The sequence below is a fragment of the Paroedura picta genome, chromosome 9 (genome assembly GCF_049243985.1).
Source record: "Paroedura picta isolate Pp20150507F chromosome 9, Ppicta_v3.0, whole genome shotgun sequence".
Classification (NCBI taxonomy): Eukaryota; Metazoa; Chordata; class Lepidosauria; order Squamata; family Gekkonidae; genus Paroedura; species Paroedura picta.
This window is the reverse complement of record NC_135377.1, coordinates 8,386,958-8,414,139: the sequence shown is the minus strand read 5'-3', so window position 1 is coordinate 8,414,139 and position 27,182 is coordinate 8,386,958. Positions and strand designations below refer to the sequence as shown.

General features: G+C 49.2%; 1 protein-coding gene across 2 annotated transcripts in view; it reads right to left on the bottom strand.

Annotated features, from left to right (window-relative positions):
• ADCY8 (adenylate cyclase 8) overlaps positions 1-26,331 on the bottom strand; it is a 114,320-nt gene extending 87,989 nt beyond the window's left edge. For both annotated transcript variants that reach the window (XM_077351491.1, XM_077351492.1), the window contains exon 1: positions 24,427-26,331. In XM_077351491.1, coding sequence (XP_077207606.1) covers positions 24,427-25,299 — 873 coding nt within the window. In that variant the 5' untranslated portion in view covers positions 25,300-26,331. The remainder of the gene's footprint in view (positions 1-24,426) is intronic.
• Between the last annotated feature and the right edge of the window lie 851 nt (positions 26,332-27,182).

The following is a 27,182-nucleotide window of genomic DNA, read 5'->3' as shown; positions in this document are numbered from 1 at the left end:
TTGGAGAAACTGCCCCCCAAATCCTTGAAGGTCTCCCATCTGAATACGAGCCAGGGTCAGGCTTCAACTCTTCCTAGCGAGACATACATGCATGTCATTGGGAATGATGTTTTGCTTTGCTCCAGTGCTCCATTTCTTTTAATCAACCCTGCCTCTTCTGAAACATGTGCTTACACTTCCCGGCCTCTCTTGCTTCTCTGTCTCTTTGAATATTGGTTTCTGAGAAGCTTGGAAACTAGACTCAGAAGCATATTCCCCAAAGGATAGCCTAATCAGTTCCCATAATCAAGTAACGTTCAAGAGAGAGCATCGGCAGGTCTGTTTTCACAATATACCAAAAGGACTCCGGGAAATCTTAACGAGAGGCTGAAACTCGGAAGTTCTTCGGAAAGCATCACTTTGAAGCCTCTACTTGATTTGTCCAAAAAGAACCCCAAATGATTCCACCAAATTCTTATTCCCTGTAGAATCCCGCAGCATCTATGCAGAACTGTGCCGCTTTGGGGTGATGATAAAAGAAATGATGACCAATTTCTAAGGATCATTCAGTTATCGGACATTGACTTCATTCTGTATTGGAGAAGGATCATAGAATCCTGGAAGGGGGGCATACAAGCCATCTAGTCCAACTCCCTGCTCAATGCAGGATCATCCTAAAACATCCATGATAAAAATCTGTCCAGCCACTAGACTCATATAATGCTAGGGTGGGAAGGGCCACATAGGCCTAGTCGCACCCCCTGCTCAATGCAGGATCATCCATGATAAGTATCTGTCCAACCTTTGCTTGAAGACTGCCAGTGAAGGGGAGCTCGCCACCTCCTGAGGCAGCCTATTCCACTGCTGGACTACACTGACAATGAATTCCCCCCCCCCCATTTGATATCTAGCCAGAACCGTTCTACATGTAGCTTAAAGCCATCACTGCAGGTCCTATCTTTTGCTGCCAACAGATACTGCTCCCTGCCCTCCTTCAAGTGACAACCTTTCAAATACTTAAAGACATTCTCAAATCCCCCAGCCTTTCCTCACAGGGCTTGGTCCCCAGGCCCAGGATAAAAAGAGGGTTCTTTCTTCTCTGTCTTAAAAAAAACTGCTGCCTGATTTATAACCTTTCACCCAATAAAATAGAGATACAAAAAATAAAAGCTCTTCTTTGAACCAAAACAAGTCATAAGCAAAAAGAAACCCAACAACAGGAAAAACAAAGCTGTGGACTACATTTTAAAAAATTAACTGGAATGAGCTATGTAAACTCGTAAAATCAATTAAACCCTTCAATCAAGAGAGTAAAGTGAATTACTAGCAGGAATTTGCTCCAACGCCACTAATAAAAAAGGATTTAGTCTCCCCACAGTCCACACAGTCTCTTCCTGATTCTTAGCCAGCTGATAAAACTTTAAACACAACAGCTGGACCAAGACAAACAGACAACGGAGAGAGACCCATTAAAGCTGTAGTCTAAAAAAAGATCAACTAAAATAAATAAGATGGAAAGAAACAAGGGGAGTTATGTTGCCAGGAGAAAGTGAAGCAGGCAGTAATGCCCTCTACTAGCACTCTAATAACCCCCGTGACTGATGGGAACCTCCACTTTCAGAGACACTCCAGAGGAACGGGAGGCCACTGTGTGAGACAGGATGCTGGACTCGATGGACCCTTGGTCTGGTCCAGCAGGCCTCTTATATTCTTATCAGGGGAAAACCTCAGCTTCTGTGTCTTGTTGGCCCTCCAGAGGAACTGGTTGGCCACTGTGCAAGACAGGATGCTGGAGTAGATGGACCACTGGTCTGATATTCTTATGAAGGCCTGGCCCTCTCTGCCCTGTTGTTGGCCCTCCAGAGGAACTGGTTGGCCACTGTGCAAGACAGTAAGCTGGACTAGAGGGACCACTGGTCTGATATTCTTATGAAGGCCTGGACAACAGCTCTAACAGGACTATGGCTGGTTCTAGGCCACTCAGCTGGTTGCATATGGAGGTGCAAGAAATTGAACTCAAATCTCCAGAGATCTCTCAGAGGCGGCTGCTGTTAACCATGGCACGACACTGGCTCCTTCCAAGTCCTGGCTCCTTCCCAGTCCTGCTTCTGATGTTCTTTAATGGGAGATGCCACAGGCTGAATTTGGGGTATGCCTTCTACTACTGAGCTGTCGTTCCTATCCATTTTCTTGGATGTAGATACTTCTTAGAAGAAGAAATGTAACAGAGGCATTATATGGCATCAGACTGGGAAATGATGAGGACTCAGCCTCAGTTTCCTGATGCAGTGTGCTCAAAACAACTATTTGTTTGGGCTAAGAATTATCATATGGATGTATTGGGATGTGTGACACAGTTTACTAACTTAACATAATTAATTTTTTTCTATATATTCCCACTGTCATGTAGGGAGTTCTTAGTCCGAGGAAGAGTGCTTGCACTCGAAAGCTGACGCTTTGAATAAATCTTTGTTGGTCTTAAAGGTGCATCTGGACTCTGATTTTATTGAACTATTTCTAAATTGTATGGAGCAAGCAACATATGGAGAGGTGATAGCCTTTGATCTCTCTACCGCAACACTTTGGTTTCTCTTTATAAAGTACACTGAATTCTAGGGGATTCAGTGGCTGTTCTGACAAAGGATTATCATTGGCTGTATCTGGTTGTGCCACAGATGTAACAGAACTGATTTTTGCTCTATATTCCCTGTCATGTAAGAAGATCATAGTCTGACGAAGGGTGCTTACACTCGAAAGCTCACGCCTTGATTAAATCTTTGTTGGTCTTAAAAGTGCTACTGGACTCTGATTCTAAATTAACAGAACGCTCCCACTCTCCAAGTAGGCTTAAGCCATAAATGATTGCGTCCGGGGCAAAGAATAAATTTAAGTAAGCATTTTTAACTGCCGTCACATGTCTACTTCATGTACAGAAGAAAAGAGCAGGAGTCCAGTAGCACCTTCAAGAGGAATACAATTTGTAGCAGCCTGTGAATTTCTGTGAGCTGCTTCAGATACCTGTCTCATCTATTCCATTCTTCCCTTTACCAATAACCTGGGAATTCTTCTCTCTCTTTGCACTTTGAAAGTCAGAAGACAAACAAATGAAAAAATATGCTCTTGCTCATTCCGAAGGACCTTGAATCCAGGGTTTTTTTTTTTCTTTTTCAAAGGACCTCGTTAACATTATCATTCTGCCTGTGAGCGTTTTGGTTGGAGCAAGGAGAGTCGAGCAAAAGCAGAGAGAGAGAAAGAGTCAAAAGTATTTGCATCCGAAAGGCATGGCGAGCCACCAGAGGGAGCCAAACGAAAGGGTTCTAATGCTTCCCAGGCATAGAATCAAACGTTTCAGCACCAAGAGCTCTGGACAGTTCCCGGTTTCTCCAGCCACTTGTGCGTGGTGGACAATCTGGAAAGATAGATTCAAATGGGTAGCCGTGTTGGTCTGAAGTAGCACAATAAAATTAGACTCCAGTGGCACCTTTAAGACCAACAAAGATTTATTCAGGGCGTGAGCTTTCGCGTGCAAGCACTCTTCCTCAGACTTTCTTTCTGCAAGCCCTGCCTAGAAAGAGTCCACATTTATTTACGATGGGATTTATATTCTGCTCTGTCTTCAGAAATCGAGGGCAGATTACACCTTGCGCCCTGCACGTGATCCCTGGATAAGATTCACGATTAATACCAATTAATATTCTTGGTATTCTCAGAGATACACATTTGTCCAGGAAAACTACAGGAAAACAGCATTAAAACCTTATGCAATTACACTAATACATTAAATATTTAGCATTCAAATTGACCATAGTTCTTTCTGTGATGGGGCTGAGAATGGGAGAACTTTCAGAAGCTGGAATGTGAGTTCTCAGCTTGGTGGGGTTGGGCAGAGAAGTCAACGGTGTTAGGTGTTACTCCTGGCCTCATCGGTAGGCCTGGCAAAACAGCTCTCTCTTGCCACTGTCAAAGGTCACGCAAGGCTCTGATTTCCTTTGGCAGAGCATTCTGCCAGGCTGGAGTCAATGCCAAAAAGGCTGGGGATCCAGAGTAGAATCACAGAATCCTAGAATCCAAGAATCATATAGTTGGAAGGGACCTCCTGGGTCATCTAATCCAACCCCCTGCACTATGCCGGAAACTCACAACCTATCGCTCATCCACTGTCACCTGCCACCTCCTTGAACCTCCACAGAATCAGCCTCTCTGTCAGATGGCTACCCAGCCTCTGTTTAAACATTTCCAAAGATGGAGAACCCACCACCTCCCGAGGAAGCCTGTTCCACTGAGAAACCGCTCTAAGTGTCAGGAACTTCTTCCGGATGTTTAGATGGAATTTCTTTAGCATCAATTTCATCCCATTGGTTCTGTTCTGTCCCTCTGGGGCAAGAGAGAACAAATCTGCTCCATCCTCTACGTGGCAACCTTTTAAATACTTGAAGATGGTTATCAGATCCCCTCTCAGTCGTCTCCTCTCCAGGCTAAACAGACCAAGCTCCCCCAACCATTCCTCATACGTCTTGGTCTCCAAGATTTTACTTGCTTGAAAAAATTATCCTGGGGAGGGAAGGTGTGCGCATGTGTGCATGTGTATAATAAACTAATCCCCACTTGCAAATTTTGTTGCTGCTGTCATTCAAATAAATAAATGAATGAATGAATGAATGAATGAATAAAGCCATTCTACCAAATTACACTGCTGTCAAAAATAGCCTGTACATTTCGAGCATTTACTTGCTTGCTTTGAGATTTGTGAATTTCCTGCATTCTGCAGGGGGTTGAACTAGATGACCCTAGAAGTCCCTCCCAACTCCGGTTCTACGAATCTGTCTCCAACCCGCCTCTATGAAAAACTGATCTCGTGGCAGGATACAACAGGAGAATACGAAATGCAATCGACACAGGAATATAGACACATTATAAACATTTGATTGAAACCAATTTCATTAACCCCTGCTATCCCGCTTCATTCTGGATAGAAATGTACCAAGCAGACCACTATTCACCTAACCGAATCAATGTTTACAATATCTGAGATGGCAACATGACCACACAAATAAAGCGATGGTCATATGGCATCATCGCTACAGAATAACAAACTTTGCCAGCTGTGTACCTCTCATGGCAGCTTACATTTATCTCCAGAGTTAAGGCAAAGACTTCTGAGTGTTTGTTTGCTCTCTACTGAAATGAAAATCCCGTCCTCTTTAGGCAGGGAGACACAAGGGCCGTTTGACGTTATTTGTGTTTTCCGCTGCTGGAATGTCTCTGTTTTATTGCTTCTTGCTCATAAAAGAGTCACGTCCCTGGATAAGCCAGCTCTGCATCTAGCATTTAGAACCCATGCAGGGAATACCAGAGTTTTCTATCCTGTCCTGAAGCTGTTTCCTTTCCCTACTATTTAAAGAATTGTAGTATTTAGCCTGAAGAAGAGCTTGGTTTTATGTCTCACATTTCTCCACCCCAAGGAGTCTCAAAGTGGTTTATAATCTGTCTTTCCTCTCTCAACAGGCATCTTGTGGAGTAAGTGGAGGTGAGAGAGTCCTGGGAGAACTGTGTCTGGCCCAAGGTCACCCAGCAGACTTCATGTGCCTCAGAAGGGCTTACGATCGCCTTCCTTTTCCTCTCCCCACAACAGAAACCCTGTGAGGAAGGTGGGGCTGAGAGAATCCTGAGAAAACTAGGATGGGCCCCAGGTCATCCAGCAGGCCTCATGTGAAGGAGTGGGGAATTGAACCTAATTCTTCAGAATAGAGTCTGCCGCTCTTAACTGCTACGCCGCAAAGGCCTGATATTACTGAAGAAGAAGAAGAGTTGGTCCTTATATGCTGCTTTTCTCTACCGGAAGGAGTCTCAAAGTGGCTTACATTCAACTTCCCTTTCCTTTCCTCAAAACAGACACCCTGTGAGGGAGGTGAGGCTGAGAGAGCCCTGATATTACTGAAGAAGACGAGTTGGTTCTTATATGCCACTTATCTCTACCTGAAATTTCCTTTTAAATTTGGTTTGGTATTCTGAGGAATTGATGGTTCTATTCAGCTTGCTGGGAAGATTGTGTACAGTTTTGGTTGCCTGATCTCAAAAACACAGGCTTCCTCGGGAGGCGGTGGGTTCTCCATTTTTGGAAATATTTAAACAGAGGCTGGATAGCCATCTGACGGAGAGGCTGATTCTGTGAAGGCTCAAGGGGGTGGCAGGTGACAGTGGATGAGCAATAGGGTTGTGAGTGTCTTGCATAGTGCAGGGGGTTGGACTAGATGACCCAGGAGGTCCCTCCCAACTCTATGATTCTATGATTCTAGAAGGAAAGCTGAAGTTTTTGTACCCGAGCTTTTACTACCAAAAGGAGTCTCCAAGCAGCTTCCAATCACCTTCCTTCCTCTACCCACAGCAGACACCCTGTGGGGCAGGTGGGGCTGAGAGCGCTCTGAGAGAATTAATTGGCCACTATGTGAGACAGGAGGCTGGACTTGGTGGACTATCAGTCTGATCCAGCAGGGCTCTTCTTATATTCTTGTTTCTCCAGTTCAACGGGTCAGGGAGCAGATGATGGGAAAGGCCTGTGCTTGGGACCCCAGAGAGCAGCAGCAGCTCTGAATAAACAATACCTATCTGGATGATCTGATGATCCAATTCAATACAAAGTAGCTTCCCATGTTTATGAATGTGTGTGTGTGTGTTTGTGTGTTCAAGATCTGACTCAGTCCAGAGGCTGCTGCTGAATTGCCCTAAAGAGAAACTCCCACGTCGATTTTGAGGTTCTTTCTCCAGGAAAACCTGCCATTAAAATTCACAGCACTGAGAAACTAGCCAGTGAACATTTTAATCTTCCGTGACATTCTGCCGCTAATCTAAAGGTTACAGTTGTCTGACAAAAGGAACTTCAAAGGGAGAATGTACTCAGATGTGCCGCCTTTGGATGCGTAAACAAATGCAAGGCAACAGGCCCCCACAGCGCTCGAGAAAGACCCCCGGTTCCTGACTTGCTCTAGGTGCTAATATCTTGCACATCCGACCCTTTCCGATCTTAATTAATTAATCTACACGGTCCCTGAGTTTCCTATTTTATCTGAATGTCTTAATGCATCCAGCACTTGGCTTCATGCTCACAAATCCGGCAACAGCTGGCAATGTATCCCGCCCTTGCGGAGGGAAATGGATTATTCTTTAGAGCGCATTGTGGCCCTGACTGGGACGGTCCAGGCCAGCTGGATCAGAAGAACTGAGCAGTCATTCTCATGGAAGCTCCTCCCCTGCCACAAATTGAAGGTGCTCCTGGATTCTTGCCCTTTTCTGTTGCTACAGACAAACTAACATGGCTTCCTTTTTGCAGACCAGTATAACTATCATGTGAAACTGTCCATTTACAGCATGCTAACAGGCTGGCAGGAGCTCATGGGCATTGCAGTCTACAGACCTCTGGAGCGCCCCAGTTTGGCCACCCCTGCTTTAGGAGATGCTTCATGGGTTGTTGTTTTACAGCAAGAAACAGCTTGATGCATTGGTTAAGAGAGGTGGTTTCTAATCTGGAGAGCTGGGTTTGATTCCCCGGTCCTCCACATGCAGCCAGCTGGTTGACTTTGGGCTGGTCACAGCCCTATTAGATGCTGTTCTCACAGAGCAGTCTCTCTCAGAGCTCTCTCAGCCTCACCTACCTTACAGGGAGTCTGTTGTGGGGAGTGGAAGGTAAGCCGCTTTGAGACTCCTTCAGTCAGTGAAAAGTGGAGTATAAAAACCATCTCTTCTTCTTCTTCTTCTTCTTCTTCTTCTTCTTCTTCTTCTTCTTCTTCTTCTTCTTCTTCTTCTTCTTCTTCTTCTTCTTCTATTATTGTTTGTTTGTTTAGTTTCTATACCACCCCACCTCACATGGCCGCACGGCCATTCAAGGGAATGGAAGTGGAGGGAGTCCATCAAACTTCAAACAGCCTTCAATAGGCCTGGCAGAACAGGGTTGTTTTACAGATCCCATAGAGCTTCAACAGCTCTATAAGAACCTGGATCTCACCCGGCAACTCATTACACCTGGTTGAGACCAGGCAAACATCTTTGGGGCCAGGTTAAGCTGCAAGTTGGTATTCACGGAGGAACATATTGGAACCCAGACCACATAGGGCTTAAGGGTCCATACCACAACCTTGATCTAGAATGCCACGAGTAACCGATGCAGCTGTCGGAGGGCAGGTTGAATATGAACCCTCCAAGGTGTCCTGGGCAGGGCCCGTGAAACTGCATTTTGCCCCAGCTGTAATTTCTGGATACAGACCAAGGTTAACCCTGCATAGAGCGAGTCACAGTAATCCCATCTGGAAGTGACCATTGCATCGATAACTGCAACTAAGTCTTCAAGGGGCAGATAGGCTGCTGATAGCTTTGCCTGGTGGTCTATATTAATGACTTGCACCTCCATTGATAAGGAGGCATCTTGGGACACCCCCAGCTCTTGACAGTGTGCAACACTGTTAGTTGCACCCTATCAAGGCAGGGGAGTCATGTTTGGTGTAGTGGTTAGGAGTGCGGACTTCTAATCTGGCACGCCAGGTTCGATTCTGCACTCCTCCACATGCAACCAGCTGGGTGACCTTGGGCTCACCATGGCACTGATAAAAACTGTTCTGACTGAGCAGTGATATCAGGGCTCTCTCAGCCTCACCCACCCCACAGGGTGTCTGTTGTGGGTAGAGGAATGAGAAGGCGACTGTAAGCCGCTTTGAGCCTCCTTCGGGTAGAGAAAAGCAGCATATAAGAACCAACTCTTCTTCTTCTTCTTCTTCTTCTTCTTCTTCTTCTTCTTCTTCTTCTTCTTCTTCTTCTTCTTCTTCTTCTTCTTCTTCTTCTTCTTCTTCTTCCTCCTCCTCCTCTTCTGGCCTCTTCTTTCCCAGCCACAGGACCTCCATATTTGAGGGGTCGACTTCCAGGCAACTCTGCAAGAGCCATTTTACTACAGCCTCAGACCTCTGGCGAATATTTGGCCCCTCCCAGCCAACAGGCCACAATTAGCAGGAATATGACTCTGGGAATGTGGGGGGCTACCCACGGCCAAAGAACCTCCTTGCCCATGACAAACTCTGTAAGTTATTTCAGGAGGGAATTCAATAACGCCAGTGGTCATTCGGAAGTGGCAAAGATTCGCTTGCTTGGCGGAGGATAATTGCCGCTCTTGATCCTGAGCATTGAGCTGCATATCAAAGACGGTCTCCCTCCCGGACAACAATGGAGAGAGCCGGACCAGGGAGGGAAGACAAGCAAGCTAACCGGAGACAGTCAATGAGTTGTGCAATCAGAGAAGGGGAGAGAAAGAAAGAGGGAAACAAAGCCCCGAAGGAAGGATTCAGTGACCATGAAGTCAAGGGTGATTGAGTGCTTAAAGAATAGCAATACTATGAAAGGACCCATGAACACAAGAACAGAAGAAGTGCCACACAAGGCCCATCTGCATAAGAACTTAAAAAAGCTAACAGGAGCCCTGTTGGATCAAGCCAGTGACCCATCCAGTCCAAGACTCTATGTCCCACGGTGGGCAAAACCCAGGTGCCATCAGGAGGTTCACCAGCAAGCATCAGAACTCCAGAAGCCCTCCCACTGTTGCCCCCAAGCACCAAGAAGACAGAGCATTACTGCCCCAGACAGAGTGTTCCCTCTATACCTTGTCACTAGTTGCCACTCATAGGCCTCTACTCTTAAAAACACAGAAGAAGCCCTGTTGGATTAGGCCAGTGGCCCATCCAGTCCAACACTCCATGTCACATAGTGGCCAAAACCCAGGTGCCAACAGGAGGTCCACCAGCAGGAAACCCCTCCCCTCCCCCAGCATCAAGAAGACAGAGCATTACTGCTCTGGGTGGTGTGTTCCCTCTATACCTTGTGATGAATAACCACTGTTGGATCTTGGCGCCATATCTAATACCTTCCTGAAACTTTCTGTGGTCGTAGCAGCCGCCACTGCCTGTGGCCCTGAACTTGTGACTCTTTGGGCGAAGAAAGATTTTGTTTCATCTGTTCTAAGCCTACTGCTCATTAATTTCATTGAGAAAATTCAGCATCCAGTGAGATGCCTTTGAAAGCTGATCTCACCTCCTTCTATGGTTGATATTCGGAGGTAATTTTGTTCCATGGAGTGACAATTGTCCGTAACTGTCAACATATGTTTTTTTCTGCTGGTGTCTGTCGAAGGGAACGTTGAATCTCAAATGTTTTGACCTCAAAACTCTTGTTGGTCTCCAAAGTGCTCCTGGGCTGATTCCGCACATGTAGGATAATGCACTTTCAAGGTGCTTTTGCAGCTGGATTTTCATGTGCAGAACATGAACATCTACTTCTCAGGTGCATTGAAAGTACATCAACCATTGTGTGCAGAATGGACCCTGGACTCAGCTATAGCAGAGCAACACTGTGAGCAGTCGGGACCCTTCCTTTTGCTGAGTTGCTGCTTACCGCTCCAACACCCTTCTAAAAATATCATCCCCAAATTCATAAGGGCAGGACACTGCCTGGCCAAAAATGCATGCCAGTCAGAAACAAGAATGGACATGAAGTTTCAAAGTGTGAGTAAGATCAGGTGACTGTCTAAAGTACATACAAAATGGAAGGCGGCCTACAGAATATGAACGACCTGTTGCTGAAATGGAATCGCAAAGATGATTGTGCTACAGTCCACCAAATGATTTTCCATCTGTCACAGGAATGTGAGCGTCATGCTTTCCAGGGAGATGGGAAGGAATCATAGAATCAAAGAGCTAGAAGGGTCCTCCAGGGTCCTTTAGTCCAACCCCCTGCACAATGCAGGAATTCACAATTACCTGCTCACCCACAGTGACCCCAATTCCATGCCCAAGTAATCCCTCCACCAAAAATCTCCAGAATCCAGCCTGGCCTGGAGGAATTTCATCTACTGGCCATTTTTGTATCTTGTGTTTCTGGGCAAGGTAGTTGAAAAGGCTGCAGCAGACCAGCTCCTGGCATACTAGGAAGAAGCTTCAGTGCTTGATCCATACCAGGTGGGCTTCCATCCTGGCCATGGGGTGGAAAGGGTGCTGGTAACCTTGGTGGATGATCTCCAGTGCTGGCTGGATTGGGATGGTTTGGCCATCCTCATGATGCTCTATCTGTCAGCTGAGTTTGACATGGTCGACCACAAGTTGTTGCCCCACTGCCTTGCCAGAGCCGGGAGCCGGGGGACAGCCCTTCAGTGGCTGTGCTCCTTTCTCTGGAACCGGATACAGAGGGTGGCAGTCATGGAGAAATTATTGTGCCCTTATTGACTCCCTTGCAGGGTCCCACAGGGGACGGTACTCTCCCCTACATTATTTAACATATTTATGCACCCTGTGGCACAGCTGGTCTGGAGTTATGGGCTAGAGCGTCACCAGTATGTGGATGACATCCAGCTCTATCTCCTCATGAACGGCCTCTCAGACTCAGATATATTTGCCAGTTGTTTAGAAGCTGTTCCTGGATGGCTAGAGCAGAGTCACCTGAAACTCAACCCCTCCAAGACAGAGGTCCTGTGCCTGGGCAGAAAGATGGCTGGGGTGCAATTTAACATCTCAGCCTCAGCCAGGATGCTGGGGGAGGGGTGATTCTGGATACCTCCCTCTTTATGGAGGCCCTGGTCCCAAGGGTAGCCTGCATGGCATTTTACCACCTTCACCAGTCGAGGCTATTAGCACCCTATTTTCCTCTGGACTGTCTAGGGTGGATTTCTGTAACTTGCTCCAGTTGGTGCAGAATGCACTGCTAGGATCCTCACCAGGACACTTTACCCAGCCTGTCTTGTGGCAACTGCACTGGTTGTTTGAGCTGGCCCAGATCAGGTTCAAGGTTTTGGCGCTAATCTTTAAAGCTATTCATGACTTGGGCCCTGCCTATCTGATGGACCGCTTGTCTCCTTAGGCCCCCCACAGGGCACTTTGCTCTGTTGGTGCTAATTTATTGGAGTTCCCTGGCCCCAAAGAAGCATGCCTGGCCTTGACCTGGGCCAGAGCCTTTTCGGTCCTGGCCCCAACCTGGTGGAATGAGCTCCCAGGAGAGCGGAGGGCCCTAACAGAACTATCAAAGTTCATCAGGGCCTGCAAAATGGAGCTCTTTTGCCAAGTCTTTGGTTGAGGTCAGAGCCAGGAACAACAGGGGACCCTCCTCAGGTTTTGCAATAACATCTAGCATGCCCCACCCTGGATGGTGGACAGCTGCAGGGATGGGGAGAAGGATTATACTGCCAATCTTGTTTTCTCTTTTATCTTGTTTTGTTGTTTGTTATGGGATGGGTTTTTTCATGCTTTATGGGACGGGGGGTGTTATATTGTACCCTACCATGAATCCCCAGAGAGTGGTGGGGTAAAAAAATCAATGGACTAAACAAACAAACAAACAGTAGTGATCAGCAATTCCCTGGGTATGCAAGAAAGGGCCACAAGAGACAAACACTGACACATCCTTTCCTGCCCACCCACTCACCATCTGCCTGAGTTCATAAAACCAGCATTTCTTTCAGATGACTATCTAGCCTCTGCTTAAAAACTTCCAAAGAAGGAAGGAGCTCTTTGTACTCTCCCCAGCTGCACTGGGTGGATAGAAAACTTCGACACTAGGGATCACCCTGTCTGTCTGCATAAGCGTCATACCTACTTGGCTACGTATTACATATTATTATATACTTCCTGTGTGTCACTGCTGTATGATAAATAAATACTGCCTACTGCCCCTCCACACCCCAGGGAGACGCATAATTTAGGACAGTGTATCTCTCAATAACCCATTGATTCACTCTCGGACTTAATCCAACAAAACCCAGCCTCACTTTCCTGCATCCATTTGCCTCAATTAAGCCACACTTCATTCTATTCACCTAACCCATTAGGTCTTCCTGCCAGGTACTTGTAGGGCCCTCAAATCTCTCCCTCATCATTAGAAAAGCCCATTAAGTTATTGTTTTTTTATGGCAAATGCGTCATACCCAGCTGAGGGCACATTTTACGTATACTCCCAATGCTGCTAGCCCTGCAGTGTGCATGTCTGTGTGTGCGTTATTCAACCACATACACATCCATTTTATGGGTTTCTTTTTTTCTCCTGCACAGAACAAAACATGCTATTTTGCTCATCAACTTGCTGCTTTGACAGCTTATCACCCTTCCCTAAAAAAACACTCCCTGCCCTCCTCTAAGTAAAGACCTTTCGGATACCTAAAGAGAGCCACCCTGTCCCCTCTCAATCTTCTCTTCTCCAGGCTGAACATTCCCAAGTCCCTCAACCTATCTTCATAGGGTTTGGTCCCTTGGCCCCAGAGCATTCTTGTCGCTCTCCTCTGAACGTTTTCCATTTTGTCCACCCTCACAATTTTGGTTACACGCTTCCTTAGGTATATAATTAGGGACTGTGGTCTATATTGCAGTGCAGGATCCTATTGCTGTAAGTAGAATCCTATTATGTAACTTCTGTACCTCCAATTGTGCCACATGAATTCTCATGCTATGCTCAGTTCTCTCTGGTGGATCCACTGTCCCAATGCACTAGTTACCAAAAGAGCCAGTTTGGTGTAGTGGTTAGGAGTGCGGACTTCTAATCTGGCATGCCAGGTTCGATTCTGCGCTCCCCCACATGCAACCAGCTGGGTGACCTTGGGCTCGCCACGGCACTGATAAAACTGTTCTGACCGGGCAGTGATATCAGGGCTCTCTCAGCCTCACCCACCCCACAGGGTGTCTGTTGTGGGGAGAGGAAAGGGAAGGTGACTGTAAGCCGCTTTGAGCCTCCTTCGGGTAGGGAAAAGTGGCATATAAGAACCAACTCTTCTTCTTCTTCTTCTTCTTCTTCTTCTTCTTCTTCTTCTTCTTCTTCTTCTTCTTCTTCTTCTTCTTCTTCTTCTTCTTCTTCTTCTTCTTCTTACTGAAGGACCCATTTAGTGGATTCAGTATGTGCTATTGGTTTCACATTCCAGTGAGAAAGGCAGACTTTCAATAATGTAAATAAAACAAAAATAGAAAGCATTAAAAAAAATCAATATTGGCAGTCTTCAAGCAGCGGCTGGACAGAGATTTCTTATGGATGCTTGAGGCTGATCCTGCATTGAGCAGGGAGCTGTGCTAGATGGCCTGTAGGGCCCCTTCCCACTCTAGGATTCTATCACACCATTTCAGTATTTCCACCATTGCCCTGTGAGGTAGATGGGGCTGAGAGAACTTTGCAAGAACAGCCCTGAGAGAACTTTGCAAGAACAACTGGCTGCATGAGGAGGAGGGGAGAATCAAACCCGGTTCTCCAGATTAGAGGCTGCCTCTCTTACCCATAATACCAAGGTACACCAGGATGGTCGTATGGTTACTAACAAGCCTGGAGAACAAACATCCTGTCCTTTTAATAGTGATTTGATGGGATGTTATATCCCAGGATGATGTTATTCACTTCCAGGTTCTGAAAAACTTTGACTGCCTGTTTCCACCTGCCGGGTTCAATACTTTAAGCCTCTATTAAAGACCGAGGAGATTTTTCTCCAGGTCTGTTGGCAGCCGTACATTTTGACTGGCTTCATGCTGAGAACACAGCCCGATTCTGTTGCTTTCCTTTATTCTAGGTTCCTTGTCCTTTCCTCTTTGCCCTTCATGCTCCCATGCTAATCTGTTCAGAAGGACCGGTGGAATTGAATCATAGCACCGGGTATAAATAGAGAGCAATTTCCCCAAGTACAGAGAGGTGATTCTAAACTGCTGCATTCCGGGAGGGGAATTAAAAAAAGAGCAAAATCCCCGGTTCAAGACTCATGGATCTAGTAAAATGAAGAAAGGAATCTCAAATCCAGTCTCCAAAAAGGAGAGTTTTGGGGGTCAATGTTGCAAGACTTCCTGGGTATATTCTTTTGAGATTCAAATCTCCCTTCATCAGACACAAGGAGAAATAGAGATCCAACTCCTTTTATCCTACTCAGAAGATGGGACAAACAAGAAAGAGCTGTGGCCTGTAATCCGGGTTGATTCCCCACTCCTTCTCCCTGTGCAGCCTTGGGCTAGTCACAGTCCTGTTAGACCTGTTCTCACAGAGCAGTTCCCTCAGAGTTCTCTCATCCCCACCTACCTCACAGGGTGCCTGTTGTGGGGAGAGGAAAGGAAGGGAACTGTAAGCTGCAAGGTAGGAAAACAACTCTTCTTCTTCTTCAGCCTTGGCAGTTTGACTATGTAGGAATATTCTTTCCTCTTTTTTTTCACAGCATGGTTGTATTGTTTGCTGATTATGGGCAAGAGCTACTTATAGCTGCTAATAGCATAGCAGTAATAGAGTTGGCCCATTAACGGATATGAGCCACTGTAAGTAAACAGAGCCTTCACGTTCAGGGCTGCCTCTACCCTGCCTTGAGCCTCTTTTGAGAGACGCAGAAGAGAATGATGGGACTAAATCATTCCCCCCCCCCCCAGACTGCATCCTTTAGGTCAGGGGTAGTCAACCTGTGGTCCTCCAGATGTCCATGGACTACAATTCCCATGAGCCCCTGCCAGCAAACGCTGGCAGGGGCTCATGGGAATTGTAGTCCATGGACATCTGGAGGACCACAGGTTGACTACCCCTGCTTTAGGTGAGGCAACTGGCTGCTTTTACTTCCCTGTTTCTCTAACGGTGTGATCGAATTTCAGTGTGTCGTTTGGACTACACATTTATTGGTCTTTGACTAGAGTTTCTGGTTCAGTGATCTACCTAGAGTCTCACTGGGAAAGGCCGGGGATGAAATTAAAGAAATTAATCAGTTCCACATGCAGTTACCAACCTCCAGGGGGAGCCTGGAGATCTCCCAGCATGACAGCTGATCCCCAGGCAAGAGAAGTGAGTTCCCCTGGAGAATAGGGCAACTTTGGAAGGTGGACTCTTAGGAATTGCCCCCACCTGTGTCCCTGTCCTCCCCAGGCTCAAGCATCAAATGTCTACATAGTTCCCAACCCAGAGGTCCAACCCAGAGGTGTCAACCCTAGTTCAACCCCAGAGGGACGGACCAAAACCATTGGGATGAAATTAATTCAAAAGAAATTCCGTCTAGACATCCGGAAGAAGTTCCTGACAGAGCGGTTTCTCAGAGGAACAGGCTTCCTCGGGAGGTGGTGCGTTCTCCATCTTTGGAGATTTTTTAACAGAGGCTGGGTAGCCATCTGACGGAGAGGCTGATTCTGTGAAGGCTCAAGGGGGTGGAAGGGAACCATAGAGTTGAAAGGGACCTCATGGGTCATTTAGTCCAACCCCATGCAGGACACTCACAACCCTATTGCACATCCAATGTAACCTTCCACCCCGTTGAGCAGGTTATTGTTCTCTTGGCAACCCCAAACGACGTGGTTCCAATCGGTTGTCACCTTGACTTCGTATTTGCTTTGGGAGTTACAGAAGTTTTATGTTTGTTTGTTTGATTTGGAACGGGCTCCTTTTTAAAATAAATAATGTTTCTTCTGCACGTGCCTGTCAGCTGACAGCCTGGCAAGTCTTCCTGTTTGTAAAAAACGTGCTTTCAGAGCCCAGCTTTCTGTTCTGGGCGCCAGCATTGCACAAAGCTGCCTGCCTGGCAATTGGAGACTGGCAACTTTTCAGTTTCAAAGGGGGCCTTTGACACTCTCTGCATCTGCAGCAATTAACAAACAAGTGGATAATTCTCAAGGCTACAAAAGAACTTCACTCCCCAGTACTCTCATTGGGGGGGGGGCAGAAAGGTTATGTAGGAAAGGAGGCAAATCAGGCCCACCTTTTTGTTCATAAGTTCGCCCTCCCCTCCAAGGAAATTGTCCAATTCTCAATGCAATACCATTCAGTGTCTCTGGCTTGAAGGGGCTTCCCATGGTTTTGCTGGATATTGTAACTCTGCATGGCAGAAGATCTGGGAGGCAAAGGGTTAAGGGAATTCTCATTCTCTCTCTCTCTCTCTCTCTCTCTCTCTGATATGTTCAACAGTTGTTCCCACCCTCTCATGGGTTAGAGCAGGGGTAGTCAAACTGCGGCCCTCCAGATGTCCATGGACTACAATTCCCAGAAGCGAATGCTGGCAGGGGCTTCTGGGAATTGTAGTCCATGGACATCTGGAGGGCCGCAGTTTGACTACCGCTGGGTTAGAGGTTGAGACTCTTCAACCCTCCCTTGTCTTTTGTTCTTATCTTATGTGGGACCTCTTTTCTTCCCTCTCACACACATGGGCTTGAAGCTGTAGAAGAAAAAGAAGAAGAAGAAGAAGAGTTGGTTCTTATATGCCGCTTTTCCCTACCCAAAGGAGGCTCAAAGCGGCTTACAGTCGCCTTCCCTTTCCTCTCCCCACAACAGACACCCTGTGAGGTGGGTGAGGCTGAGAGAGCCCTGATATCACTGTCCGGTCAGAACAATTTTATCAGTGCCGTGGCGAGCCCAAGGTCACCCAGCTGGTTGCATGTGGGGGAGCGCAGAATCAAACCCGGCATGCCAGATTAGAAGTCCGCACTCCTAACCACTACACCAAACTGGCTCTCCAGGTGAACATTTCTGTAGCAGGTGAACATTTCTGAAGCTATGCTCACAAGAAGTTCAACATCCCTGCATGAACATGCCATGTCAGATTTGCTTCTGTTTGTGCAAGCAAAAAAATTTCTTTCTCTTGCTACCATCAGGGTCAGATCATCTTTGCCATTTGTTTTTCCCTCAATTGGGAAACATGAAGGATTGGGGGTGCTGTGTACAGCTTCTGTGCTTCCGAGGCAAATGTGTGGAGTTATTTTAACGTTTACTCTGATAGAGCCAGTCATCTGGAAAAGCCCCCACTTGGGTGACCCCAGCTAGCCTGATCTAGAAGCTAAGCAGGATCAAACATGGCCAGTACTTGGATGGGAGACTATGAAGGTGTCAGCATCTGCCTTCTTCAAAGATATCGATGGGGTGTCAATTCTAACCTCTTAGCACCAGTTGTCAGTGGTTGTTGCAGGCCTGGGAAGGTCCAACTGCTTGTAATTGTTTGTATTGTTTTGCTTCCTGCACCCTGTAGTCTAATTAGTAAACTCTTTCACAGAAGATGGGAGTTGTGGGAAAAGAGGGGGGCAGAGTGTCATCAAGGAGCCCGGCACAAATAATGTAATTCACACTTTGGTGAATTTGTGCAGTTTCCATAAGAACAGGGAACATGTTTTTGTCACTTCGGGGTCTTGGGGTTACAATGATCAATGTTGGGGCTGCCCAATCAGTTCCAACAAAAACAAACATGAGCATCACAGGGCTACTTTCATAAACGGCTTTTGCTACCAGGCCAACTGCGTTCATTGGAAAAGTTAACGGGGATCCTTGTTTACTATTGAGAAACCCCTGAAACACTACGGGTTTCGAGAAACCTCAGAAGTGGCACAATCATGCAGAATAGGGTTGGGAACCAGAGCTGTGGACATGCTCACCTGCAGGCCCTTCCCCTTCCCACCCCCTCCAGGTCCATCATTGGCCATTTTGGGAGGAGGGGGAGGTTGATATGACTGTGTTCAGTTTTGGTCACCCCAATTGAAGAGGGATGTAGACAAACTAGAACGTGTCCAGAGGAGGGCAACAAAGATGGTGAGGGGTTTGGAGACCAAGACATAGGAGGAAAGGTTGGGGGAGCTGGGTCTGTTTAGCCTGGAGAGGAGACAACTGAGAGGGGATCTGATAACCATCTTCAAGTATTTAAAAGGCTGCCATGTATAGGATGGAGCAGAGTTGTTCTCTCTTGCCTGAGAGGGACAGACCAGAATGAATGGGATGAAATTGATGCAAAAGAAATTCCATCTAAACACCCGAAAGAAGTTCCTGACAGAGTGATCTCTCAGTGGAACAGGCTTTCCATCTAGACATCCGGAAGAAGTTCCTGACAGTCAGAGCGGTTTCTCAGTGGAACAGGCTTCCTCGGGAGGTGGTGGGTTCTCCATCTTTGGAGTTTTTAAACAGAGGCTGGATAGCCATCTGACAGAGAGGCTGATTCTGTGAAGGCTCAAGGGGGTGGCAGGTGACAGTGGATGAGCGATAGGGTTGTGAGTGTCCTGCCTAGTGCAGGGGGTTGGACTAGATGACCCAGGAGATCCCTTCCAACTCTATGATTCTATGATTCTGATTCGATATATACTCATATCACCTGATGCATGTTTAACATTCAGAACACCCTTCCAGGGACATCAGGAAACCTCATTCATGAAACCCTGGTTGAGAAAGTCCGATCTAGAATCATAGAGTCGGAAGGGAGGCTCTACAGGCCATCTAGATCAACTCCCTGCTCAATGCAGGATCGGCATTTGACAGAAGGAAGTCTAGGCTCACACAGTACAGAAGCAGGCAATAGCAAATCACTTCTGAATGACTCTGGACCTTAAAAACACTAGGGGGTCACCATAAGTCAGCCGTGTGACTTGATGGCAAAAAATAGCTGAAAAATCCTCTGGAAACAATGCTGTATTTTGTTCCCTCTGTTAAACCAATAACTTTCCCTTGTTGTGAAACCGAATTTGTTTCTTGGGACCGATTGTGTGCAGTTCTGGAAGCCTCGCTTCAAAAAGGAGGCCGACAAAATGGAGAGGGTGCAGAGGAGAGCTATAAGGATGATCCGGGGCCAAGGGACCAAGCCCTATGAAGATAGGTTGAGGGACTTGGGAATGTTCAGAAGAAGAAGAAGAGTTGGTTCTTATATGCCACTTTTCTCTACCCAAAGGAGGCTCAAAGCGACTTACAGTCGCCTACCCTTTCCTCTCCCCACAACAGACACCCAGTGAGGTGGGTGAGGCTGAGAGAGCCCTGATATTCCTGCTCGGTCAGAACAGTTTTATCAGTGCGGTGGCGAGCCCAAGGTCACCCAGCTGGCTGCATGTGGGGGAGCAGGAAATTAAACCCGGCATGCCAGATTAGAAGTCCGTACTCCTAACCACTACACCAAACTGGCTCTCACCCTGGAGAAGAGCAGGTTGAGAGGGGACAGGATAGCCCTGTTTAAATATCTGAAAGGCTGTCACTTGGAGAAGGGCAGGGAGCAGTTCCTGTTGGCAGCAGAGGATGAAACCTGGAGTAATGGGTTTAAGCTACGTGTAGAACAATATTGGCTAGATATCAAGACAAAAATTACCGTCAGAGTAGTTCAGCAGTGGAATTGGCTGCCTAAGGAGGTGGTGAGCTCCCCCTCACTGGGGGTCTTCAAGCAGTGGCTGGATGCTTTTAGGCTGATCCCGCATTGAGCAGGGGGTTGGACTAGATGGCCTGGATGGCCCTTTCCAACTGTGATTCTATGGTTCTATTCTAACATGCACTTTCCTAACTGCACCAAATACCTATCTGGGAAATGTGGAATCAAATCGTTCCAAACACCTTTCAGATTTTAGGAACCCAAAGCTAAAAGAAGGAAGGCAGCCCATATTTCGTCATGTCAAGTATACTACAGGGGGTATCACCAATCCCTCTTTCCTACTTCAGACAGTAACCTCCTTCAACATTATGAATGGGAGGGAAGAACGTAGCAGTCAGCAGTCCTAAACGGCCCCCTGGGGAAATAACCTCTTCGTTCAAATGTCAAATAGGGAAGACCAAGATACCGGTTGCTTCTGAGGGTAGCCAGTGTTTGCTTGCATCCAGGAGCTACCTTCAAGTCCGGACATACCTTTAGGGACCAACTTGAGTTTTCAAAGAACGAGATCCCCGAAGAAGGGAACGGCAAGGTTCAAAAGCTTTGAAAATCTCTAAGGTGCTGCCGGACCCAGAATCTCAGTGGAAGTTTTGTGAGCCTAAGCAACATGACACCCGTCTAAGCCCACGGCCTCAGCTCTGAGGACAGCAATGCAACAGGAACCAGCAGCAGTCCGGATTTCATCGATAGCAGCCCACTCGTTCAGCAAACCTGTCCCCGAGCAGAAGAAGCCGATGATGATCAGACATCCTTCAGACGCACGGGTGGAAATTTTTAATCGGTGGCTGACTTTGCAAGCAGCCCTGGGAATGGCGTTACGTTTCCCCTTCCCCTTTAGGAAGGCATAAAATTCGTTTTCAAAACATTAACTGGAAGGGGGGGTCTAGTGCCAATTGGCGAGCGCCCGGGAAGTAATCCGCGAACGTGGCAGAGAAATACGCCCTGGTTTGCATTGATCGCAGGCCCGCTTCGAGGAGAAAACAGCCTTTCGAGGAGGCATTTCAACGAGAGACCAGCGACCGGCTGGAAACATACCTGAGATAATGGAACCGATCGAAGCAGCTATCTTTTCGGATCAAGCTTCCTCGAGAAAACCCCAAGACCAAAGAAAAGTATGCATTTCATGAGATTATCGCTGACATACAGAGGGGGAATGCTTTTGAAAAGTGTTCGTGCCCAGCAAAAGATCCTGCCTTACCCTTCTGCATTCTGCTCCTATTAGAAATTGGGAAAGGGCCATAGCTCAATGGTGGGACATCTGCTAGGCAAGCGGAAGGACCCCGGTTCAATCCCCCGCATCCCCAGTTTAAATGACTAATGATTAGGGGATTTGGAGACCTCCATGTGAGACCCCCAGAGAGCATCTGCCAGTCTGAGCAGACAAGAGTGACCTTGATGGGCCGAGAGTCTGATTTAGCATAAGGCAGCTTCATGGGCTGGTGTGAAACCATTTACCCTGCATCTACTCACACCTGATACTACTAGCCAAGTAGGAGACTTTGGTAATGTGTGAGTTTCTCGAGGTCTTCACTGTTGTGTAACAAAGAAGGCGAAGGACTTGAAGCAGGGATCCCCGGGGTCACAACCTTGCCCAGGCTTTTGTGGGAATATGCAAGATCTGCAGTGAACATGATTGAACGGAATGCAAAGAGTGTCCTGTAGGGGGCATCGAAGGAGAAGTGTTTTTTAGCATTGTTACCAGAATAGACCAGGAACTTCCAGATATTTTTTTTTCAGATTATCTCATCTGATGCCCTGCTTGGCTCAATGGGAAACTTCCTGCTCCATGGAGCACACTTCCTCCCTCCAGAACTCCACAACAGACAGAATGTCTGCAGGTGACAGCTACTTAGATTGCTAGGAGCCTCTCCCTCTTTTTTTCTTGACAAAGTTGTTTCTCTTCATAATAGAAGAAAAAGAGTTGGGTTCTATACCCCGCTTTTCACTGCTCAAAGGAGTCTCAAAGCAGCTTACCATTGCCTTCCCTTCCTCTCCTCTCAGCAGCCACCCTGTGAGGCACATGAAGCTGAGAAAGCTCTGAGAGAACTGCTCTGTGAGAACAGTTCTTGCAGGGCTGTGACTGGCCCAAGGTCTCTCAGCTGGCTGCATGCGCATCCAGCCCAGCTTGTCAGATTGGAGGCAGCTGCCGCTCTTAACCACTATACCAAGCTGGCTCTCCAGACAAATAAAAACTACATTGTTCTTTTTCAGCAGCCTGGCGTTCCGACCCTCTTTGCATATTGAAATTCTGCTGACACCTTTCAGTCTGCAGGGTGGCCCGGGGCCAGTAACTGTCTCTTGACCTAGCCTACCTCACAGGGTTGAGATCTGGATGGTCAGGGTTGCAGCTTTGGACTAGGGCCTCTGTCCTGGAAGCCTGTTGGGTGACCCTGGGTCAGTTAGACATTCTCAGCCTCACTGTCCCAACAGGGGGACAGGATTCTCAACTAGATGGATCACTGGTCTGACCCAACTCTTCTGATGTTCTTATGAAGTCCTCAGCCTCTCTGCCCTGTTACTGGTCCTTTAGAGGAACTGGTTGGTCACTGCGTGAGACACGATGCTAAGTAGAGGGACCCCTGGTCTGATCCAGCAGGGCTCTTCTTATCTTCTTAGGAAGGCTTCAGCCTCTCTGCCCTGTTGTTAGCCCTCCTGAGGAACTGGTTGGTCATCGTGTGAGGCAGGATGCTGGACTAGATGGACCCATGGTCTGACCCAACGGGGCTTTTCTGATGTTCTTAGGAAGGCCTCAGCTTCTCTCCCCTGTTGTTGGTCCTCTAGAGCAGGGGTAGTCAAGCTGTGGTCCTCCAGATGTTCATGGACTACAATACCCATGAGCCCCTGCCTGCAAACTGGCAGGGGCTCATGGGAATTGTAGTCCATGAACATCTGGAGGACCACAGCTTGACTACCCCTGCTCTAGAGGAACTGGCTTGCCACCGTGAGACAGGAAACCGAACTAGATCTGACCCAGTAGGGTTCTTCAGTTGTTCTTCCATCGAAAGAACAAGTGGTTGTTTCTAAAATGTGCATTCATGTCAGCCTCCCTGAGCTCCTTGGAGGAAGACGGATATCAAAATGTGTGAGAGAGGCTCCAAAGTATGGCTTATCTCTCACCTCTTCTACCTGGGACCTCATCTGGGTCATTGCTGTCCCCTTTTGTGGAGAGACGTTTGTGGGCAAGCATTGTCCCTCTTGTTTCCAGCTACACTGTGACTGCTTTTGGCGCACAGCTCAAATTGCTCAAATTGTTCCCTTTAAGTGGTCCAGGATTTCACTACTTTAGGGACTGCCTACTCATCTAAGTACTTGCCTACCAACTTGGGTCATCAGCCTCTGTGGGTCTCCCCTTTTGGAAGGCAGGTGGGCATCTACTTGCAGAGAGGGTCTTCTCTGTGGTGGCCTCTCTAGAACAGCTGTCCTCATGGCAACCCAGTGGCTTCAGATGCCAACTCCTTTCATATCTGTCCTGGTATTTGATTGACTACCTTCATTGGTTCAATTCAGTTCTGGTTTTCCATCCCCGTCTTCCAGCTGAACATCATACACTTTAATTCTATGCCTCAGAGCTGGTAGGTGCTGCTATGGCCATGTTGCTATGAGGTCTAGTTGTCTATACCAAACCCTGGCTGGTCACAGGTCTGTATATAAATACGTAAGTTATTGGGAGATCTGTCCTCAGAAGGCGTGACTCTAGAGACTCAGAGATGGTGCAGTTTCACAAAATACTTCAACCTCTTGCCTGAAGGAAGGCTATTGTGGAAACTCACATGAATACTGTGAATCTGCTTTATGTGGAATCAGGCAACTGGTCCATCAAAGAGTATTGTCTACTCAGACTGGCAACTGCTCTTCAGGGTCTCAAGCAAAGGGCTTTCATATCACCTACTGCATGGTCCTTTTAACTGGACATGCTGGGGATTGAACCTGGGACCTTCTGCATGCCAGTCAGAGGCCCTTCCACTGAGCCACAACCCTCTCTACATACTTGGTATTGTCTTCTCAGACTGGTAGTAGCTCTCCTGGGTGTCAAGCTGAGGTCTTTCACATCACATACTGCCTAGTCCTCTTAACTGGAGATGCTGGAGATAGAGTCCAGTACCTTCTACATCTACAGCTGAGGCTCTTCCACTGAGCCACCACGCATCTCACACCAAATGCCCTCTCACTCATGAAAGAGGTCTGTTTCATCCAAATGACAACACACAGCCTCATGAAACCAGCCAAGAAACACAAAGGACCCAACAAGTGACCAACTCAAAGTGACCCAACTTGGGAGAAACACCAGCCAGATGTCAACTCAAGGCGACACAAGATTCAAAGAAGAACAGACCCACGGGGAATACCTGGTTGATGGAGATGACCGCCAGCCGGGGGATGAGGACCTGCATGGCGAGCTGCAGAAGGGAGGTGACCAACCCGGCCAAGATGGCCCAGGTGAGGGGCAGAGGCAGCATGCTGTAGGTGACAAAGAGGGTGAAGAGCACATAGCCAATGCCGTCCCCGAGGAGGCCGCACCCCAGGCCAGCCGCCAGGATCTGAGTGGCCATGGCCACCCAGGTGACCACCCCGCTGTACTGAAGATAGGTATACGAGGTGGTGTCCTTCCTGACCACCACTAAGGCACAGATGACCACCTCGATGCCCGTGAAGAAGCCCAGCAAGATGCCCTTGATGGGGTCCATGGGGGCCAAGGCCAAGGTGAGGTGGAGCAGCAGGAGGGTCAGCTTGGTCAGCACGTCCAGGACGTTCACCACCACCTCTGACTTGCGCCGCTGGCCCAGGAAGTAGCGCTGGTAGAGGCGCTCCAAGTCCCGCGACTTGAAGGAGTTGCGCAAGGTGGGGAAGATCACGCCCCGGTACGTGTAGCCCCAGTTGAGGAAGAAGTCCGAGTTGCTGGGGGCGCACTCCAGGCGCAAGAAGCCCAAGTCCCCGCTGCCCCCGGCGCCCTCCGGGAAGACCTTGGTGCCCCCGTTGTTGTGGCCGCCCAGGCTCTTGCCCGCCGACTGGCGCCGGGGGAGGTGGGCGTGGTTGGGGCAGCAGGCCTCGTCCGCGCCCAGCCCTTTGCCCTGCTCCTGGATGAAGCGCTGCTCTGTGATGTGGCGCACGGCCGTCTGCCACAGCAGGCGCTGGGAACGGGCCCCGCCACTAGGGGGCGTCTGGTTGATGGTGTACAACTCGTCGCTGTCGCTCAGGCAGCGCACCTCGGAGAGCTCCATTGTCGGGGCGGGGCGCGTCACATGGAAAGGCGCCCCCCCCTCGGGGTGGGGGTGGGGGAGGGTCAGTGGGGTATTTCAGAAGCCAGGCGTCTCCCCCAGGCCTCCTTTGGCACCGGACATCTCTCGGCACGGCTCGCTGGGCTGGAAAATGTCATCCCTGCCGCCCCCCAGGGATCAGAGCAGGGGAGAACAGGAGGGGGGGAGAGCCCAGCTCAGCGGAATCGGGGCTCATCGGCCCCGGCTTGGCACCCTGGAGTCCGGAGGCTGCAGGAAAGGGGCTGCAGGAAAGCAAAAGGGACCCCTCGGATTCAGAAGTCCCGTCTTCCCGGCGGAGGACAAGCTGGTCGTCTCCATCCCGCAGTCTGTAGGTACGATCCGGAGCCGGAAGGGGGAAACGGCCGTCTGTCCAACCAGAGCATCGGTCCAGAGTCAAACCAGAGAATCTCCAGCCCGGGCTCGACTAGGCAGACGGGCAGCGGCTCTCCGGAGCTGCAGGCAGGGCTCCTCCTCTCTCTGTCTGTCTCTGCCTCTCTCTCCCCCGGGCTACCTGAGCTCCTTCCTTGTAACCGGAGGAGCCCGCAGGGACCGACCTCTCGGACTCTCCGCCCGCGGTCTCCGTCGCCCCTCCGAGGGCAGCGCGGGGCCAGCTTATATAATCGATAGACATGTATATGCGGGGAGATTAGATAGGTCCCAGAACAGGAGCATGCAACTTCTCCGGAGCCGGAAGCCTCCAGGACAGGGGAGCGAGCGAGGCAGAGAGCCGAGGCGGCTTCAAGGGAACAGGCTGGGCGGGTTTCAAACAGGTTCTTATTCTCTGTACAGGTTCCGCGGCGAGTTCTCCGGCTATAATCCCCGAGGAAGTCTCCTATGGAGGAGCAGTCGCCCGTGCAAAGAGGAGAGAGAAAGAGAGCGAGAGAACGAAGAACGGATTTAGGAGAAGAAAAAAAAATCCGAATGCAAAGCGAAAGAAAGTCGCTCCAACAGGGGGCGGCTCGACCGGTTCTTCTCACTCGTGAAACTGACACGGCGGCCGGCGGCCCGGGCGGCAGGCCAGGCGTGCAATTGACAAGGGCGGCGAAGAAGGCGGCGGCGGCGGCGACTCTCTCCGGCCGGCCGCGTCTTTGCCCGCGAATGCCGAGCGACTCCAGCTGCCGGGCGGGGAGCCGAGAGGTTTCCTTTTCTTTCTCGAGATCGGCGACTCGCGGCGAGACATGGCCGGCTGGAGGGGAGAGCCGGAGGAGAGCGGGGCGCACAGAGGCAGCGACGAGAGAAGGCGACGTTCAGCGCTGGCTTACTTCTTCAGAGGGGAGGCGGGTGCCATCGCCGCACAGCGGCCGCCCGGAGCGCTCTGGCGGAGAGCCGAGCCTCCCCCTTCCTTCTTTTCTTTCTTCCTTCGGGGCGCCAGCGCTTCCCACGCCACTTTTGGGGGCGACCCCGATCTCCCCGTGCCTGGAAGGCGACCCAGCCGGCCGGGATTCAGGGGAGGCGGGAGATTCGAGGCGGGCGGGCGCGCCCTTGGGCGCAGCAATCCCGGGATGGCCGGAGTTGGGAGCCGCCGGGCACCGACTCCGCCGCCGCCGCTGCTGCTCCCGGCGCCCTTCCCGCTGCGCACAGCCCGGCCATCCGCCCCGCTCTCCCGCCGGGTTAGCAACGGAGCATCGCGCCTGGGCCGGCTCGGGTCAGTTTCGTGGCCGGGCTGGAATCACTGGCGGGAGGCGCCCGGGCGCAGCGCAGGTCCGGCTGGCGCGTCTCTCTCTGTCTCTTTCGTGCCGCCGCTTCTACTGGGAAAGGCAGAGCTCGGCTCGGTCAGCTGATGGCCCAGTGACGTCAGGCTCCAGTGCGCTGCCCCCCCCTTGCGCCCACTTAAAGAAGAACCAACC